This window comes from Toxorhynchites rutilus, chromosome 3 (genome assembly GCF_029784135.1).
Source record: "Toxorhynchites rutilus septentrionalis strain SRP chromosome 3, ASM2978413v1, whole genome shotgun sequence".
Classification (NCBI taxonomy): domain Eukaryota; kingdom Metazoa; phylum Arthropoda; class Insecta; order Diptera; family Culicidae; genus Toxorhynchites; species Toxorhynchites rutilus.
The window spans coordinates 203,285,696-203,306,724 of NC_073746.1; the positions used below are offsets into that span (position 1 = coordinate 203,285,696).

A 21,029-nucleotide genomic window follows, 5' to 3' on the forward strand; every position below is an offset into this window, starting at 1 on the left:
CTCGAGGAAGCTACTTGGGGTAAACGGTTGTATGTATACAATCCTTTGATAGTGTTAATAGTCATACAACTTCTGGATCGCTCAGATAAGGACAATTGAGTATATGCTCCTTCTAAATCTCGAGCACAAAAAACTTGGCATTCAGCCAAACTAACAAACAAGTCCTATGCTACAGGAAAATGGTACCAGAACTTTGTTGATTGATACCCCACAATCTATCACAAACCTTATTTTCGCTATTTTTTTTAAATCACAATTACTACCGGACAAGCCCACTAACTGGTCTTAACAGGTGTAATCACTTTTTCCTTTTCTAATCTATCCATATAACTTATAACTTTTTCATTCAATCTGTACGGTACATCATACGCTTCTTTGAACATAGGAACGTCAGACTTCAGCTCCAACTCGGACTCGAAGCCCTTTATTGGAATGGAAAAATCCTTAACGAAAACATTAAAATATTTGTGTTTCACAATGTCAATTTCAGTAGTAAAACTTTTTTCAATCATATTGTTGATCATCAGAGAGTTTGTGAAAAAATGTCTCCAATCAACGAAAAACACATCTAACCATGTTCTGCCGAATAAGGGAATAAAATCATGATCACTATTTAACACCAATAATTGCAATTTTGCTCCAATTCCATTGTATTCAACATTGTATTTTACCCTCAACAATTAATTCAATTAGACATGGATCGCTTATCTTGGTACTGGAAGAAACCATCATGCATAGTAATTCACCTGTATCTTCATTATCGCTGTCTGAGTCCTCCGTCCGCATACGGCTTAATAAATCTGAGATGCTGTGATCGTCACTTGGTCCCGACTGATACTGGCTCACCAGATTAACTGTATAAACTATTTACTATTTGTTGCTTACTTGAAAAGGTTTTCAGTTTCAGACGTCAAAATGGATGCACTTTCCAATACATTTATACTTCCGTGGACAATAGACCGACACTACAATTGCAATGTCGTTGCCAAAATGGAATTGCCGCTGAACTCCGCAAAATGAAACTCACTCTTACCTAAAGTGGAGTTTCACCAGCGTTCATATACTTACAGTCGGAACAATGGACTTTACCGGGCGGCTTAGCAGATATAGACGCTCTGATGTTGCCAACGCAGATTCGTTTTTGAGATGACCTCTTAAACAATTACCGAAATCTTTCCTGTACGCGGCTCGGTTCCTGGTATCTTCACGGTTACGGAATTAATCCGCGTTGACGGCATCGAGCTTCATATTACGAAATGAGGGAGTAGGCATGACAATATGGGTTTGCAGGAGAAATGAACACACTTTTCAAATAAAAGTTATTAGTTAAAGAATGAAAATTATTTTTCCCAAATCAAATTAGTAATCTATGTGAATTAAAATCACTTTTGCTAGCAAGTAATGAACAAAAATCATACAAAAATTGTGTCTAAAGATAGTTTTATATTATAATGTTAAGTTTTGGTGAGAATATCTCAAAATTCATAGAAAATAGTTTAAATTAGGGTCAGAACAACGTACTTCTAGTAGGTAAATAATGCCAAGAAAAAATTTTCATACAAATTTTAGTAATTTAAAACTGTCTTAGGGTCGAATAATCTGATTGAGAGGAGTTGGCCTCATACAAACTAATGTCGTATCCAGATGTCGACACCATTCCGCCGTCAACGCGAATTCTGATGATGGTTACTGGTAGCGAAGAATAAACGATTGACGTAGTGCTAAATACTAACACGTTCTTCTTCTTCTTCTTCTTCAATGGCACTAACGTTCCTAGAGGAACTTCGCCGTCTCAACGTAGTATTACTTGCGTCATTTTTATTAGTACTTAGTTGAGATTTCTATGCCAAGTAACACGCTAATCGGATTCAGATGTTTCACAGTAAAAAGGTGTTTGTAGGATCGCGGTCGAAACTAGAGTGCCGACTCATTTCAATGTTTTATTGCATGAAGCCCTTTTCCAAGGGAGACACTTATATTTATAGCAAAGTTTTCGCCTCTTTCTGATCTGATTCTATAATCAGAACTGTCATTTGATGGTACATCACACGCTTGATTAATTTAAAAATATTCATCCATATTCCGGAATCCGACCATATTTTAAAATTTTTGTACTCTGAATATCCGTTTGACTCAAATCCAATCGACATATGCAAATGCGGCGATTTCTTCACCCTGAAAGAGTGGATCATCCTTTATTACCAGTGGAAATAGATTGATCAGAAAATCAATGGCATGAGGAATACATGGATTCAATACCGAGCAGGGCTCTCTGGCAAGCTGAAGTCTATTTCGTTGACAAATAATCAGAGCGAGCGTAAGGTTTCGGAAAATGCAAAACATATCCAATTGATTTTAATATGAGCGAAAATCGTACGTGCTCACGTGGACATTCTCTATACTCCCGTTCTCCTCACCGTGGACAAGAAGAGGCACTTTCGCACCTCCTTCCCCTTAGAGTAGTCCACGTGGTCCGTAGGCAGCTTCTCATTGCGCTAACTCGAATGCTGATTACTTTCTATTATTCGATATATTTCTTGGAGAGTGTGGTTTTATGGCTTAGACGTAAGTCTTAAGGTCTTAAGGTCGTAAGTCCTAGTTTTACTTGTGTAATTTTACTAGTACTTAGTTCTATGCCGAAAACATGCCTTAATGCATTCTGAATGGCATGCTCTAAAATACACGTGACCACAGAGCAAGTCGAAGGAAATTTCTTTGGTGAAAAAAATTTCCCCAACCAAAACAGAAATTGAACCCGAACCCCCAGCATGTCAGGTGTGACCCTACCCAGCAAACATTAAATCGCATAACAAGCGTATATATAACATCATATGCCCTAAAATTTGGTTGGCATATAATGCGCCTAACTGGCATATGCATACAAAAGTGGAGGCCATATACATACATGGCAAATGCTTACCGAATTTGTTTGGATGAATATGCAACTTTGACTGGCTATAATAGCGATTATGTTGAAATTGAATTGCGATCTTATATGAATATATTCATGAATTGTCAAAGCACCAAATACGACTTTTGCCGATTTATTACAAACATAGATAATAATAAAAAGCGCAAAATATTTTCGTGAAATGATTATTATAGCCTCACGAATCGTCATTTTTATATATGAGTATTTATGTTTGTAGAAACAATAATTGTTTGATTGACTTGTGTTGGGAGCGGAATATGAATGTTTAAAATAGCACAGATTGATGTTTGGTGAAAACTGCTGCGATGTGGGTTCGAACTCGGGCCGTCTGGATTACCAGCTATCTCGCGCGGCTATCTGAAATTTAATTCAACAGCAGTTAAAACTTTCGAGTGCATCAGCATTTCATTGACATTTCAATATGATGTAATATGTTCTTCATTTGGATTTAATATGATTTACTGTTTCATGATTTTCTTCAGCATGCAACACGATTTACTACAGTACTGAATCGATTTAAATTATACGCTTATACGACACACAAACTGCATCAGCGTAATATACGCATATGATGCGGATTAAATATATTTTACGACAATGTACATCATAAAATTGATGTTTATTATACCGAATTGCGACTTAATTTGATAATGGTATATAAAATCGAGTTTTTACATTTTATGCGATTTCAAATATACACGATACATACTTTGATTGATATTATATGCGATTATGATTTATTCGGATTTCTTGTAAGACCTGGCATGTGCAAAATTATACGATTTAATGTTTGCTGGGTAACCACTCCGCCACGGAAGCACTCACACAGAGTTGCAAGATATATTTATTAGCATACACAACCAACCGACCGGCACAACCATAAAATATAATAATTGCTATATAATTATTCATCAACATAACCACCACACCCACCACTAGTACGAGAAACTGTGTTTCAGCTTCAGCTAAAGCGTCACGCAATTTGCGTCTTACCTCGTATTACGTCTTAGGGTGCTCATACACTGTTTGACCGAAGCCAAATATTTGACTCTTTTTGACAGATAAAATTTGGTCAACGTGTACTGATCAAATATATTCTACACGAAACACGACAAGCAAATATTCAATTATTGGATGCCTAAAATATTTTTTCAGTCTGTTCTTCGAACCTGTCGGTACATGGTTAGGTTACCTTGAATATTTCAGTTGATTTTTTCCATGTTCGGTGTTTGATATTGTTTACTACTGTTGAAAATTGAAGAGTGGCAAACAAAATAGTGTTTGTACAAATATCAAATCAAACCTTATCTGTCAAAAAATATCAAATATTTGACCTCCGGGCAAACAGTGTACGGCCATCTTTAGGTTACTTTGGATATTTCAGTTGTTTTTTTTTTCATGTTCGGTGTTTGATATTGTTTACTACTGTTTAACATTGAAGAGTGGCAAACAAAATAGTGTTTGTACAAATATCAAATCAAACCTTATACCAGGGACAGACATACAGCTGTACTTGCGTTGTACGTGTACAGCGTTGTACAGGTACCATCTTACCATGACAGACATACTTTGGTTGTACATTGTACCGTATGTCAAACTGACAATCAGATATTTTTCCAATTTCCACCACATATCTCAATGAAAAAGGTTTTTATTTAGTGTCTAAACTATCAAACACAACAAAAAAGTTTCCAATCTGAGTTGTTAACTTAAAAGAAAGTCAATGAAAAGAACGTTTATCAAGTGATTTAATTCTGCTTGTTCATGCTACCCACCACTAACCGTCTATGGCGCTGCGCACAGTACAACTGTAGCCATGTACAGCGGTAAAACAGGTCAGTACAGGTACAGCGATTGTACCGAGTTGCTTGCATGGTTCTAGCGCTGTACATGGTGACAGACATACAATTTTCGAAGTACAACGCAAGTACAGCTGTATGTCTGTCATAAGTATTATCTGTCAAAAAATATCAAATATTTGACCTCCGGGCAAACAGTGTACGGCCACCTTTAGGTATGACGAGCGTTGCGCCGTATCACGTCACCTGGCCAATTTGCATCGTTCTATATATTTTCATAAGCCACAAAAACAGGCGCTATGTCGAGCTAAGTTACATGTGCTGTACGCGTCTAAATTTGCGCCTAACCTAACGTAAATTCGTCAATTTTCTCATGCATCTTCAATGTTTCAGTCTCTCAGGAAGATAACAAAAACATATGATTGATTGTAGCTGGAGCTTAACCCTCGTATGTAAAATTGGGCATCCCTGTTTATAAACGACAACAAACGTCAAAAAACAAACCAAACCGCGCATTCATATTGTCATTTTTACAACTTTGTAGTTTTCGACGGATTTGACTCTCAACAATAGTAATTGTTTTTTTTCTAAATACTGTTCAGTATCTTTAAATTTGATATATCTCTTCTAAGATTATACAATGGATTATGTGGACATCCAGGCAGTTGAATCTAAGTTGACGGATGTCACAGTAACACCGATCCCAATGGGTACCAAGATTACTTCATCCGTCCATGAGTTTTCACCTAGTAACTACACGAATCAGCAGCAACAAAATAAACCATATATTCAAGTTCAAAGCACGATTAATCCGCCTGTATCTGCTGTTCTTCAATCGGGGAGCAATCAGAACCAATTCTCGAATAACAATGCTTCGAATGTTACGAAATATGCACAACTATTGATGATCATTGAGGAAATGGGACGTGACATTCGACCGACCTACTCCGGTAGTCGCAGCTCTGCAGAACGTCTGAAACGAGGTATAGTTCATGCCAGAATTTTAGTGCGGGAATGTTTGCTGGAAACCGAACGGTCTGCTAGGCAATAGACTTTGTACTCCTGCCAGTTGATGTGTCATCTCGGAAGAATTCATTCGAAGTTTGAGTACAAAATAGCGTAAATCCAAAAACAAAAAAATGATGCCTGTTTACAGACCATCCAGAGTACCTATAGCCTATAGTGAAAATAGAACCGAAAGAACCAATTTGAGCTAGCTTGCACTTATTATGAATAAATTATGTATACTGAAACTATAGCTTAAGATTGTAAGACAAATATGTAAAAAATATTGGTCGAAAAAAGACAATTATTTTAAGTAGTAATCGGGAAGAGAATGTATTTTATATTCAACGGAATAAAGAACATTGAAAAAATATATATACAATTTCACGCCTTTGAATTTGTCACCCTTGTAATCGCCTGATGTCATAAACACACAATGGAGTCATTACCGCATCAAAATAAACTCAGATGATTATCAACCTTGCTTGACGTTGGTTGATGTGTTATTATCTAAATACAATACAATTGAAAAGTTGTCTAATTTGCTTTTGCGCGAAAACAGCTGCATTTCTACTAGCAATTTCATGTTTACTAGAATACTGATCGTGTTGAATATAAACCCTTTCCATAATTTATTTCACTTCCATAAGCGCATTGTGAGCAACGGTATCAAGAGAACCTGCGTGAGTTATCGGACAATCAGATATTGGTGTATATAGAGTAAAAAGTCTACCTTCTTTTGTACAGTTTTAATTGGTACTTTTCGAATAAAAAAAATCTCTGATCGTGCTGCTAAGTAAGTATTCTCCTTATTAAGAGGTATTCTAGTGCAGAGCCTCTGAAGAAATAAAACAAAGAATATTTTGCGTATCCATTATTCCATATATTGTTTATTTAGATTTTAAAAATACAACAAGAGCTAAACTAAAAAAAAATATTCAAAATTAGAATATTTACAAGATGATGAAGTGAGGGGGTTCAAAAGAAAAATATCTTCGGTAATTTCAATTCACATGGTGTGGCCTACAAGAGTACTCAAACCCCCTACTAGAGAAAGTACAATTGACTTGTCTCTCTGCTTGTCCGCTTTATCGTTAGATTTTATGTGAGAAGTAATCCAAGATCCCCGCAGTAGCGATCCATTCTCTGTTGAAAATCAGTGTAGTGCTAGTTTTGTTTTTTTGTCATCTTCCTAATTTCCCTCCACGCCAAGTTTTTCTTCTGAAGCGGAATCTTCAGGACAAAAAAAGAACAAATACTTTGTGCATCCCGTGGCATACCTGTAGGCGAGTTCAATCTTGCAATACATCTAGTCGTCATGAATTCGACTTGCCATTCATGCGCGAATGAAATTACGGATTGCTTGTTATCTGTCGCGGATTTTTCAGAGCGGAATTCCATCCTTCCTGCTGCGGTATCGCCACATCCGCGTTCGACGAAGTTTTGAAAAACCCTCAGATTTTCTGGATGTGCAAATCGTGCACATCTCTCATGAATGATATGCGCGTGAGGTTTGCAGTACGTGCGGCTTACGAGTCCGGTCAAGAGAAAATGGATTCGAGATAATACGAGATAATTGAAAGCATGAAACAAGAAATACTTTTCGAGTTGAAGAAGGAGATCAAGTCGAAATTCTCAGCATTAATTAACTCCAGCTCGATGACCTAGTATTTTGCTACGGGGATCGCTACTACTCGCCGTCGTCAACTCTTCGGAAAGTCTAGCGCTAACTAGCGGAAAGTCTAGCGCTGTGGGCAAAGGACGTAACATGAGCACTCTTTCGTTTATTTCCTTTAAAATCGGATTGAATGTAGACGTGATAGCCAAAGCCCTCTCTTCTGCGATCTGACCGAAAGGCATCTACTACCATAAATTCCAAGACAGTCGGACGGGTGCAAATTTTTGGAAGCCTCAACTGACACCGATACAACACATAGAGGAAACCGTCATGATTAACTAAGGATACCGCGACGTACATTAGAAAGTAGTATGGATGCCTCTACCCAGATCGACTCCAATCAGCAGTCAGCACAGTCGTCCCGAGCCTGTGGTCAGAAGTCGAGAGGGGGTCTTTCAAATCCCTTTTTCAGGCGAGTACAAAGATATCTAAAATCCTTCAACGCCTGATATTTCTTCGGTCTCCAGATCTATACCAGCACCTACATGTCATCCGAACTTAGTGGAATATGGCCTTGTTCTCACTGCAGCGGGACGTCAGCTTGACTTTGACGGGGCGTGTGACGCTTACGAATAATTGTGTATGTTCTTACCGATGTGTTCACACCAGGCTGACATGTCGTGAGCGTGGTTTGGGCGTGTTGCTGGCGTGCAAACGAAAACACTTCATGCCGGCGATATTTGTACTTCTCCGCTTCTCTCTTGCATATGTTTGTTTGTAAAAGTGACATAATTTAAGTTTTTTTGCGTTTTTTTTTTTAGTTTTTACGTTTTCCATCGTCCGAGTTTTGACCCGGATACGTTCAACGATGCTGGAATATTAAAAAAAACCAATTTTATTCTTTCATTCAAAACCACACATTGACAATTTTTATAAAACACGCCACTGGCACGGTGCAATGTGAGTGAATTAAAATATCGTGGCGAGAAGTGAACACGCCCCGCTCAAGCCACGTTGACGCCCCGCTGCAGTGAGAACATAGCCTATACGCTATTACCAGAATGCCGGAGGCACTAACTCATGCATCGCCGACTACCGTCTCGCGTGTTCGAGTGAAGAAAACGATGTCATCGTCCTCACTGAGACTTGGTTGGACGATCGCACCCACTCGCATCAACTGTTCGGGCCAGACTATTATGTCTTCTGAGCTGACCGTAGTCTATTAAATAGCCGAAAAACGACAGGAGGAGACGTTGCTATCGCAGTTCGCCGAAGTTGGAGGGCGTTGAGGCTCGACAATGCCCGTTGAACTGGCGTGGAACAAGTCTGGAACTTCCTAGCATTAAACGACCGAAAGCTGTACCTTTGTGACATTTACATACCTCCGGACCGTATTCGAGACACTGCCTTGATCGATGATCATTCTCACTTCCCTCTGTGATGACATCGTTATCCTCGGCGATTTCAATCTACCGGGAATGAAATAGCGTCCGCTTCGCGATGGCTTTTTGTATCCTGATCCCTCGCTAACGACACATCCCACCATCATCTCCAGTCTGCTCGACGCGTATAGCGCAGCCACACTTCGGCAAATTAACAACATCGAAAATGAGAATGGCCGCATGTTGGACCTATGTTGCGTTTCGCAACGAGATTATGCTCCTGTTATATCCGAGGCACGGCACCGCTTGGGTAACATGTTCCCCATCATCCTCATCTGCTACTGTTCCTTAACACGAAGATATCGATTACTTTCGAACCAATTATTGCTCCCGCCAACTATACCTTTTCCAAAGCATGTGCAAAAAAGAGCTTATACCATGGACAGACATACAACTGTACTAGCGCTGTACGTGTACAGCGTTGTACAGGTACCACGATAGCATGACACACATACTTTGGTTGTACATTGTACCGCATGTCAGACTGACAATCAGAAGTTTGAATTTATTGCATTGTATTTTCACCAATATTTCAATGAAAAAGGTTTTTATTTAGCGTCTAAACTATCGAACACAACAAATATGTTTCCAATCTGAGTTATTAACTCAAGAGAAAGTCAATGAAAAGATTGTATACCAAATGTTTTGATTCGTTTTGTTCATGCTACCCACCACTAATCGTCTATGGCGCTGCGCACAGTACAACTGTAGCCATGTACAGCGGTAAAATAAGTCGGTACAGGTACAGCGATTGTACCGAGTTGCTTGCATGGTTCTAGCGCTGTACATGGTGACAGACATACAATTTTCGAAGTACAACGCAAGTACAGCAATATGTCTGTCATAAGTATTAGACAACTGAAGACTCTAGGGCCGTCCGCACTAGAGATGGGCAAACCGTTCACGAACGGTACGGACGAACTAGTTCTCCGAAAAGAGTGAACGAACGGTCGTTCTTTTTCAAAGAACGGTAGTTCTCCCCACGAACTGATTGCGAGCGAACGGTTTGTGAACGAACTGATTCCGAAAGAACGGTTTGCGAGTGAACTGATGGAGAGTGAACTGTTTGTGAACGAACTGTTTGCGAGTGAACTGTATGGAAAAGAAATGATTGAGAGTGAACTATTTGGGAACGAACTGTTCGAGAACGAAGTGTTTGCGGGCAAATTGTTTGCGAACGAACGAGTGCAGCTGAACTGATTTGCGCTGGACGGAATGTATAAATACAACGAGAACGCTTGTAAGGAAAATAAAACGATATTGTCATTTATGAGCAAAATGCATTTAACGCAGGGTTTATTTTGTTAATGTATACTCAATTTTGGGTTAAAAATTGAATTAGATTTTCGTAGTTTCAAAAGCAAAACTATATATTTTCAATTTCATGTATTCTTTCAATCCCGCGTAACATTCATATATTTCCTGATTATCAGAAAAAAATCTGGTGAAGGCTGGGGCGATTCATGGATTAGGTAAACATAAAATCTTATAGTGAGGGCATGTTGAGAAAAAGTTTTTTCATTGCTTTCAATTCATTGTTTGGCCTATTGCGTGTATGTGTTATCGTGATTGTTTGTATGATTGATTGTTAGTGAAAATCGCTGCTGATTTTTTCTCCTTAATGAACATTATGAAATATGATCTTACAATAAGAGAATATGAAAAATAGCACATGTTTTGTGCGCATCAAATTATTACATAAACTTTTGTCGACCGATAAACATATTTTCACATACAGTTTGCGACTTTTAAAGAAGAAGCAGCTTATCTTTCCCCACTAAATTTCAAAAATATAAATCCCATACGTACATTATCCAATTCAACGATATCAATTAATAAGCGTCTATTGATGTTGGGTTCTAGCTAACATTCTATGTTGTTCTTAATACCGCTGAACGAAAGAGCGAAAGAACGGTTCAAAAGAACTGATTCACTTAGATGAATGGTTAGTGAGTGAACCGTTCATCAAAGTGAACTGTTTTGCCCATCTCTAGTCCGCACACGGGTCAACTGAAACTCGATCTCAACTTGTCTTCATCTCAGCTGTCAAACTTGAGCTCAACTTCGATCCGCACATGAAGCAACTTGAAACTGACAGGTATCGTTAAGTTTTGTCTGTCATCTTTAAATCGCAGAACCTGACTCTGGAGCTTTTGCAAAGCGATAAAGACCAAGATGGCGGAGTTAACAGGTGGCTCGTAATTTACACTATTTAGAAAAGACGTATGAGGAATGGCAAGACGAAAAATTTGGATTTGTTTATGCTATTACTTACGTTGATATGGTTACATTTGATTTCGTCGAAGGTATTTGAAGCAGTATAATAAATAAACAGTTGTCGTTGAAAATTGTAACCTAGTAACCTTTATGCATATGCTTCCGCCAACTGGCTCGGCTAATGTGATTCAAGGAATGCTTTGATCGTGGTGCCGCCACTGGCGTATAATTTGCAGCTTTGTTTTTTGTGCTGGTTCATAACGGCAATCTACCGTGCCGGCGAAACTGTAGTCAATGTTTAGTGTTGATTGGATACCATCTATGTAAATAAGTTCAAACTTACGGGATACGTCCGAACGGCAATTCTGACATTACGTTTTACCTTCCACTTCACTTATCTTGATAAAGACAATGGATTTCTATATGGAATTAACACACTTTCGAAATAAAAATTAAGAATAAAAAATCGTATCGTTTTCGTATCAAATATACTTTCTGTGTATTTGAAAATCACATTTTTCACTAATGGTGAAATAATCCTGATCGTAAATGGTGTCTAAAGATAATTTTATATAATATTAATTAGTTTTTGTAGGATTATTAGAAAAAAATATAAAAAAAGGATTAAATTATGATCATCACCACGTGTTTCAAACGTTTAAATAATACCAAATAAAAATATTATTTAAAATTCTAATTAAATCTGCCTTCAAGCCTGCCAATCTGATAAAAATTATAATTTGTCATATAAACAACAATGTCACCACAGATGTCGACACCGTAAAATTTCTTTGATGAATTGAACGAACCAGGGATGTCAGGTTTGGAGATTAATCTGTTTGTTTTCTGTGGGTTTTCAATCCATAGCACAAATTTTTAAAACCGACAATTTCACATTTTTCCGTACATGAAATATATTGGCGATCTAACGCAAAACGTAAACGATCGGTGAGACATCTGGATTTTGTTTTTGAACTAAGAAAATGATGCTAATGTAACCTAAAACTCAAAAACAAATCACGTATATTTTACTTCAGGGCTTTCCAAGGTAGTTCTCACTTGCACGAATCGTGCATTTTTCTACTTGTGTTTGTTTGTGCTCTCGAATTTCCTTCTTTAATTCAACCATTGTCAACATTTTTATAGTTTTCACTGCTGAAAGAGGTAAATAAATAACATGTTATATATAAAATTGCACAGAATTAAATTTCTTCCAAACTCATCGCAATCAAATAATCTATTATGATTATAACATTGTAATTTATGGAAAGAATTACAAACCTTCCATAAGCTCACATGGCAAAATTTAAAACCATCATCACTTTCACCGCAGCGCCGCCTAGATGTAGATTTGTACGTTAGATCGCCAATAAGTAAACTGCTATTTTGAATTAAAAATATTCATTTTGCATAACAAATATTTTCGTTCAGCAACAGAATCTATTTCATGTTCAGGTTATGTTATGATATTATGTTCATGTGATATGAATTTATATCGAAATTCATATTCATCGGATTCATTCATCTGTTATTAAACTTTAGTCCAAACTAAAAGCATTTTAATCATAAAATACATGTATAGATTTCTTAACCCTTTCACGTACTACATCGAATCTCACTCGATGTGAAATTATTAAAACGTACAATATCGACTCTCTCTCGTTGTACGCTTGTATATCAAAAGGCGATAAGACGCTCAGCAGAGTAGTGAAATTATTCGATACGTGACCCATCGAAGCGTTTGCATTTGGTCCATTCTTTTGGAAATTAAATCGTACAGGAAGGGGTTAATATAGAAATAGAATATTGGAGCTGAAACAGACTATAAATTTATCAAGGTAAATTGTTCATAAGAAAAATGTGTAATTTTTTTTTAAAAGCTGTGATTACAAAAGATAAAATATGTTCTATGAGTCGATTAACCATTTACGGTCGTATGACTGCTCCCAGTCGCCACCGCAAGGTGCCGTACCAATATTATATTTTATGCAACCATATATTAGTTTACACTTTTTCTGAACAAATCTTAATGTCTCGTTAACCTGTTCACGAATCAATACGGAGCTCTTATGAATAGAAGATAACGGTACAAAACAAAAAAAAATACAAAAACACCTTTTTTTTCTCTATTCACGAATCTACGTTAGATTTCAACCAGATGGCGCAGCAAGTAATATGATGATGTTCTGCCTTTTTGGTTTGAAATTATAAAATTTTTAAGAAAAATCCCAAGTTTTCTTTAAATTTTTCGGTTTCATGTCCTTTTTCTACGCTGAAAATGTTAGAAAATCATCATTTTACTTTGTTTCATTCATAACATATAAATATGGCTTGATATAAGTGTTGTAATTTACATTTTCTAACAGGGTAAACGATGAGTGACATATGTTGTGCTTCAAATGCATCTCGTATCGGCCAAACGGAATCCCCTGCATAATCAATTATATCAACAAATTCAATATGATATCGATTCCATCGCCATTATCTACAGTATGAGCTTCTGAATGTCCGGAAGTTAGTACTCATAATGCATTATATATATATATATATATATATATATATATATATATATATATATATATATATATATATATATATATATATATATATATATATATATATATATATATATATATATATATATATATATATATATGCATTATCAAACTCAAAAATATCGAAGATTATCTATGACTTTGGTCAAATCGTGTGTTGAAACCATTGTAAAAACCAATACAAAAATCTAACTCTTTTCCATTTACTGGCGACATTCAATGGTCAAAATGAAATTAAATACAAATTAATAAAGATAATCAAGACCGAATCGCGCTTTGAGGCACGTAGAAATACAAACATAATTACTTTTGTGGTTCTGAGCTCTAATGTAGGTGTCGCATGGGGCGATACAGCCTTGCGTAGATTCGTCAATTATAGTGACTTTCAACACATTTTGGCTGGTTCGTCACTTTTACTTCCATTTTTGGAAGAATGTCGGGAGTGAGAATTGAGCTTATGACGTGAGAGGTATAGATGTTACCACTACGCCTAATCGCCTCCGCGAAAAAAAAATATTTTCTTTATTTTTCATAATATTACATGTTATGCTTCACTGGTTAGTATGTGTAGGCAAATAAAATATGTAAAAAAACCTTTTTTAGTTAAACAGTTTCATTGTGATTAAACATCATAATAATACAGACTTGCCATTTAGTAGCGGCGACCTTTTTGGATTTATATTGTTCATAATGTAGTGTGTTCTCCAAGTCAAGGCTATTCGTTTGATATACATATCCCAATCAACTTTTTAGAATATATGATATCAGTCATTTTATAGCGGCAAACAAACTGGATTTTTTATATTATGGAATACGTATAATAATAATGACAACATAAATAAAGGTGTGTACTAAATTCAAAAGCAAACAATAAAAAAAAAGGAAATCTGTCATTTGATTCCTATATGCGGGAACTGCATAAAAGTAAAAATGTTATTGGCATTTTTGTAACTGTTGCCATCTTGAATTTAGATTTTTCATAAATAACTGTGTTCTACTAGTCAAGCCCTTTCATTTAATACCCTCATTAACCCCTTCGCGTACAATTTAATTTCCAGAAGAGCGGACCAAATGCAAACACTTCGATGGTTCACGCATCGTGTAATTTGACTAATCTGCTAAGCGTGTTAGCGCCGCGTGATATGCAAGCGCACCACGAGAGAGACTCGATGTTGTACGTGGAAGGGTTAATGAGGTTTCGAATATATATATATATATATATATATATATATATATATATATATATATATATATATATATATATATATATATATATATATATATATATAAGTTATGTAGCTTCCGTACGGGAAAGCATAAAAAATAAATTTATTCACGATTTCACTTATCGCTATAACATCATACTTAGAACTAACTTATATTTTAGCATCGAACCCATTATAAAGACAACAGACTGCTGAGTCTGCGTTCATCCCGGTAGCTTGGTATTTATGCAAGGTGATACCTTGTTTTCCTTTCTGGCGAATTCTCGCACGCATCTGGCACGCCAGGCTCGGTTGCATGTTACTATGGGTTCAAATGAATGTGTGGGAGGGACTTTTCATAACGTCTCCCCCCTAAGAGTCAAGCGTCCTCGGTTGATTTTCTGGATCCCTTGGTAAGGACAAATCTGGGTGCCGGAAGGAAGGATTTCGTTAGGCAGGTTGGCTCGTCCTTCAGGATATCGGTTACTGTTCCTTTCTGATTGTTTTCCGGGGAGCTGATGTCGAACTTCTTGTTGGTAATCTGTGAGGTGACGATGTCCTCTTTTTTATCATGTTGGGGTTGACTTCTAGTTTGGGATTTGTATCTGCGAATGCATAATATGATTACTATTGACAGGATGGTAGAGGTTATCGCTAGTCCTCCAAGCGTTTGAGAGCTGATCATGTGAAGCTTAAGTCTCTGAATTTCCTCCAAATTTTCGATATTCATCTGGTGTATTTCTTCGATGTCTGGTTTTTGCTTAATGGTTTCTATCTCTTTTCCAAATATGGGTGTGAGATATTCAGATTTATTTATAGTTTTAGAGTTGCTTCTGAAGGTTACATTCTGCACTGTAACTGTGCAGTTACCTGTTTCAATAATAGTTGGAGCGGAAATGATTTGTGATTCTCCACATGAGTCTAAAATGTAGACTGCTTTATTTGTGTCGATGAGAATTGTTCCGACACTGATTTCCTTGATTATTGGACGTTCTGGTTGTTTATGCATCGGACACTTGGCTTTTTGATTTGTCAGGATATTGGAGATGCAACCGTCGTTCACTGGCAAGTTATTGTCGCAAATGAAACACCTCTCACTCTGCTCGTATAATGACTGCTGATACTTGGCCACATAGCGGATGCTCGTGTCGATTCTGGTTCCATTCACGTTGACAGGTTCTAACTGCATCAATGAGTACTCGTTCGGTTCAATGATGGGGAGTTTGACTATAATGATTATGTGATTATTTTGTAGCGATACAACTGATCTTACGAATTTATAAATTTCATCTTCAAATTTAATGACAATATCTTGGCTTTCTAAAAATTTCAAAATATAATCTTTTTCAGCCATACTGAGAATGTTTTTGTTCAAGCTATTAGATTTTGAAAAGGCAATCTGTTCTTCGAGGTCTTCTAAGGTTTTTATCAGGATATCAGTATTCAAAATAAGATTTATGAGTTCCAAGTCTTTTCTAATTATCGTATCTTGAGATTGTACATGTTCCTTAATTGATCTTATGGTTTTTGAGACTTTATTAATAGTAGCTTGAAGTACATTGTTGATTTTTTACTTGTTGTTGTGACTGTTTTCTTTTAGCAGATCCTCACGAAAACTCTAGCGTTAGTTCGGATCAGCTTTAGCTGTAAATATTTTATTTATAATAAGGTTTTGAATTCAACAATTACAAATTACTTACAATTAACAGTTTTTCTCCGTACAAATTCTTAGGTAACGCAGTTTCAATTTTAGGTTAGGTTTACAATCTAGGAATAATTTTTTTAATTAGGTAGGTAGGGTCTTCTAATAATTCAAATTTACTCACGGCTGTAAATATATGTAAATAGTTTTAGATTTTACCAACCGATTTTAAATAGTTTTAACTAGAATAATGCATTTTCACTTTAGTAGTTCAAACAATTGTCTTCCAACACGAGATGTCTTTTTTAATAATATGCCTCGTCACTCGATGACATTTCGCAGATGAGAGAGACTTGCCTCACTAGCCGAATGTTGCGGAGATTCCCACAGTTGTTCTACAGTGGTCGCCGAGGGGTACTCGACGTCACATTCCCCCGCTCGTAAACCATCTGTTTCCGGTTTACCTTCACTTACGACGTCGAGGAGCGCCAACTTCATAACCGGCCTTCTGATGACACCCTTCGATGTCTGCACCCAGGCTTGTCGGACCCTTCCATCCTTCCCTCGTACAACTTTATCGACCTTCCCTCTTATCCATTGGTTCCGTATAGTGCCTTCAACAATCAACACCAAATCTCCTTCGGCGATATTTTTCACTTCATCAAACCATTTGGATCTCCTGGAAATTACCGGCAGACACTCTTTTATCCAGCGCCTCCATATCCCGTCTGACAAGTGCTGTGCTAGCTTCCATCCACTTCTCAAAGTCGCTCTAGGATCAACAGGCATCGCTGATAGCTGCTTCACTCCACTAGAGCTTCCTAAAAGGAAGTGATTAGGGGTCAAAGCTTCTTGGTTGGCTGACTCTAGTGGAATGTAGGTCAACGGTCGCGTGTTGACCATGGCTTCTGCTTCCACAATGACCGTTTCTAAAACCTCGTCGTCTGGTCTTCGTTGTGCGTCCAGAATGGTCCCAAGAGCTGCCTTCACCGACTTCACCATCCGTTCCCACGCGCCACCCATGTGCGGAGCACTCGGTGGGATGAATGACCAACGAGTCTCAGAGTTCGTGAAAACCGTAGCCAAACGTTCATTGCGTTCTTTGATCTCATTTTCCAACAAATTGTTCGCTCCGTGGAAATTCGTCGCGTTATCACTGAAGATTTCCGCTGGTGATCCTCTCCGTGAAACAAACCTTCTCACTGCCATCACACAGCTTTGCGTCGATAAGCTATGGACAACCTCCAAGTGGACAGCGCGGATAGTTAGGCATGTGAATAGCGCTATCCACCGCTTTGCGTTACTACGACCCACTTTTGCGAGGACTGGCCCGAAATAGTCCAACCCTACGTATGTAAAAGGCCGTACATAAGGAGTCAACCTAATCTTCGGCAGCGGTGCCATGGGTGGAGCGCGTGGATGAGCATTATAGACCTTGCACCACATACAATTCCTAGATACCTCAGCAACGATAGATCGTAAGTTCGGGATTTCGTAGAGTTGTCGCAGCTCGTTTACCACGGTCTCTCGATTTGAGTGACGAAAACGACGATGAAACGCGTCTACAAGGATGAATGTTATGCGGTGTTGACGCGGAAGAATTACTGGGTATTTAGTTCCATATGATATCCACTCGGCATTTCCTAAACGGCTACGTTTGCGCAGGACGCCGTCCTCGTCCATGAACGGCCACAGCTTGAAAATTGGGCTCGACTTCGCTATGGATCCATGCAGCTTCTCAGGATCTCCTTTCGTGTCTTTAAGCACGGTGATCTCCGATATGAAAAACTCTTCTTGAGCCTGCCGCCACAGAGTTATTTCCGCCTTCTTCAACTCCTCTTTGGTTAGAGGTCCCTCTTCCGGCGTTTCGTCACGTTTGTGGCGATGGTAATTACAGAAAACGCGGTGAACGTAGGCCACCGTTCTGTGAAGTCTTTCCCAACGACTGAACCTTGAAACGTCGACCAATGGGAGTTTAATCGATTGATGCACGTTGCAGACCATTTCCATTTCTTCTTCGGTAGGCTCGATAATTTCGTTGTTGCCTGGCCATAACTCTTCGGAAAGCAGCAGAAAATCTGGCCCCTGGAACCAACGACTGTCAGAGCTAATATTTGGCCCTGATCCCCACTTCGTAGCGTCGTCTGAAACGTTCAGTCTGGATGGAACCTTCCTCCACTCGTCATCGTCGGTCGTCGACAATATTTCACCTATCCTGAATCCCACAAACTGGTGATACCGGCGTTGATCCGATCGGATCCAGGCCAAGACAGTGGCTGAATCCGTCCACAGAAAACGCTTCGTCACTGGTATAGCGTGCATGGATATGATACTATTGAGAAATCGAGATCCCAAAACGGCTGCCTGGAGCTCAAGTCGTGGAATCGTTAACATTTTCAACGGTGATACCTTTGACTTTGCCGCTACAAGGGTGATGGCAGGACCATTTGGAGTGTCGACCCGAAAATACACGGCACAATCGTATGCAGATTTGCTTGCGTCAACGAAAGCGTGTACTTGCAGCGATGAATAGCTTTCTACAACGGCGTCAGAAAAATAACACCGCGGAATGCGAAGAGTGTTGAGCTTAGGTATGAGTTCAACCCACTTTCTCCACTGCATCCACAGTTTATCGTTGATTCGATCATCCCATCCAATACCAGTTGCCCATATATCCTGCATAAGGATCCTGCCATGGATCAAAAAGTAAGCAATAAACCCCATTGGGTCAAAGAAACTCATCACAGTCCGCAAAATTTCTCGCTTCGTTGGAATGTGCGACTCCTCCAAGACGTATTTGAGGTTCTTTGGTAGATTTACGGTGTAAATGAAACTGTCGTTGCTGGTTATCCACTTCATTCCTAGCACGGACTCGATTCGTTCTCCCTTTTCGGTCCGAATATCCTTATCCGCATCCACGGACTCAGCTCCTATTAATGCTGCAATTCTCGTATCGTTCGAGAGGAAATTTCGAATTTCCAATCCACCTTCCAAGTGAATCCTTTTCACCTCACATCCTATCTTCACTACTTCTTCCACCGAACCGAAACTATCGAGATAGTCGTCCACGTAGTGGTAATGAACTATAGCTGCTACTGCGCGAGGACATTCTGCTTCGAACTCCTTGGCATTCAAATTTTTAATATATTGAGCGCAGCTCGGGGAGCATGTAGCCCCGAAGATGGCTACGTTCATGACGTACACGATTGGATCTTGATCCGGGTGATCTCTAAACAAGAACCTCTGACACTGACGATCTTGTTCCCGTATGAAGAATCGGTGGAACATCTCCTTGATGTCACCGGTCAACGCAAATCGATATAGGCGATACTTGCTCACAACCGTTGGTAGGGATGTCAAGTAATCAGGACCTTTTAGTAAAGTGGAGTTGAGGGAAACGCCATCGACCGTAGCAGCTGCATCCCAAATCATCCTCAGCTTTTTGGGCTTCTTCGGATTGATGACGATCCCTAGAGGCAGATACCAGCATTGGTCAGGACTTGTTGTTGACAATTCATGTTGTGTCGCCTTATGCGCATATCCTTTTTCTTCGTATTCACGAATTAGCTGGCGAACCCGTTCGTGAATGTCAGGATCTTTACTGAGTCGCTTCTCGAGAGAACGCAGCCGCTTGTAGGCCATACCATAACTGTTAGGAAATCGCACTTCATCCCAACGCCAGAGCAAGCCAGTTTCGAATCCACCTTCGATTCTCCGAGTGGTTGACTCCAAAAGCAATCGCGCCTGCTTGTCTTCCTCGGACTCTAGCAGAGTAGAGGGCGATGTTACTCCGGTATTGTCCAGCGTAATGTAGTCGCGTACAAGTTGGTTCAATTCTTGCTCTGGATCGGTCCATCCTCCAACGTGAAACCCACAAATAGTCATCGATAAAGGTTTTGTGGAGCTTCCATAAACACTCCACCCAATACGGCTCTTGGCGGCGATGGGATCCTCCCATCCGCCTTCTCGGATTTTTAATGGAACAGTGAGCTTCAGGTTGTCAAGACCGATCAAGAGTTTAGGTGATACTTCTTCAAAATTTTGCAGGGGTAATCCACGTAGGTGCGGATACCAGCCAGATAGCTCCTGGTAATTCATCGTTTGCGAGGGTAATAGCAGTCCACCAACAGTACGCGCATCTACCAGCTTGAATCGCTTCGACATCCCGACTCCGGAAATTTCAGTGTTGACTCTGTATGATTTCGGTTCACTCCGCTTAATATTTCCAGTCCACTGTAAGCTCAGTGGCTCGGAAGTTCCATTTAATCCAAGCTGTTTGGCAACCGCATCCTCAAGCAGCGTAATTTGCGAGCCTTCGTCGACAAACGCGTAGATGTCTACCTGACAGTTGTTCCCATAGAGCGTGACTGGAATGATCCTGAATAGTGGTCCAGTCCTTGGATCCTTAAGATGGCTTGACGAAATAGCTGCTTGCACTGCGTTTGGTGCGTGCAAGAGGGTATGATGTTTTTGCCGACAATCGTTGATAGCGCATTCTTTCGCTGTCTTACACGGCCATTTGCCATGTTGATTCAGACATGATCTACACATACCATTCTGGTTCACAACTTTCATTCTCTCATCGATGTTCATCGCTTTGAACCTGCAACAATC

General features: G+C 39.0%; 2 protein-coding genes and 1 long non-coding RNA gene across 7 annotated transcripts in view; 2 read left to right on the top strand and 1 right to left on the bottom strand.

Moving 5' to 3' along the window:
• The first annotated feature begins 5,164 nt into the window (after nt 1–5,164).
• On the top strand, nt 5,165–6,118 carry LOC129778229 (cyclin-dependent kinase 2-associated protein 1-like). The gene is made up of 2 exons (XM_055785006.1): nt 5,165–5,303; nt 5,364–6,118. Exon 2 carries the CDS (start codon nt 5,372–5,374, stop codon nt 5,780–5,782), a length of 411 nt encoding a protein of 136 aa, XP_055640981.1. The 5' UTR covers nt 5,165–5,303; nt 5,364–5,371; the 3' UTR covers nt 5,783–6,118.
• A 168-nt stretch (nt 6,119–6,286) lies between these two features.
• Nucleotides 6,287–21,029, top strand: part of LOC129778891 (phenoloxidase-activating factor 2-like) — an 81,133-nt gene continuing 66,390 nt past the window's right edge. Inside the window, exons 1-2 of one of the 5 annotated variants that reach the window (XM_055786064.1) lie at nt 6,287–6,419; nt 6,484–6,532. The gene's annotated coding sequence lies outside the window, so the exon portion shown is untranslated. Of the gene's footprint in view, nt 6,533–21,029 lie in introns of all 5 variants that reach the window. The other 4 variants (XM_055786067.1, XM_055786066.1, XM_055786068.1 and 1 more) reach the window with 4 other exon arrangements.
• Nucleotides 6,609–10,182, bottom strand: LOC129778895 (uncharacterized). Its single transcript, XR_008743523.1, has 3 exons — nt 9,140–10,182; nt 8,737–9,083; nt 6,609–8,680 (listed from the first exon to the last, which is right to left on the bottom strand). It is a non-coding gene; the product is annotated as an uncharacterized LOC129778895 (long non-coding RNA).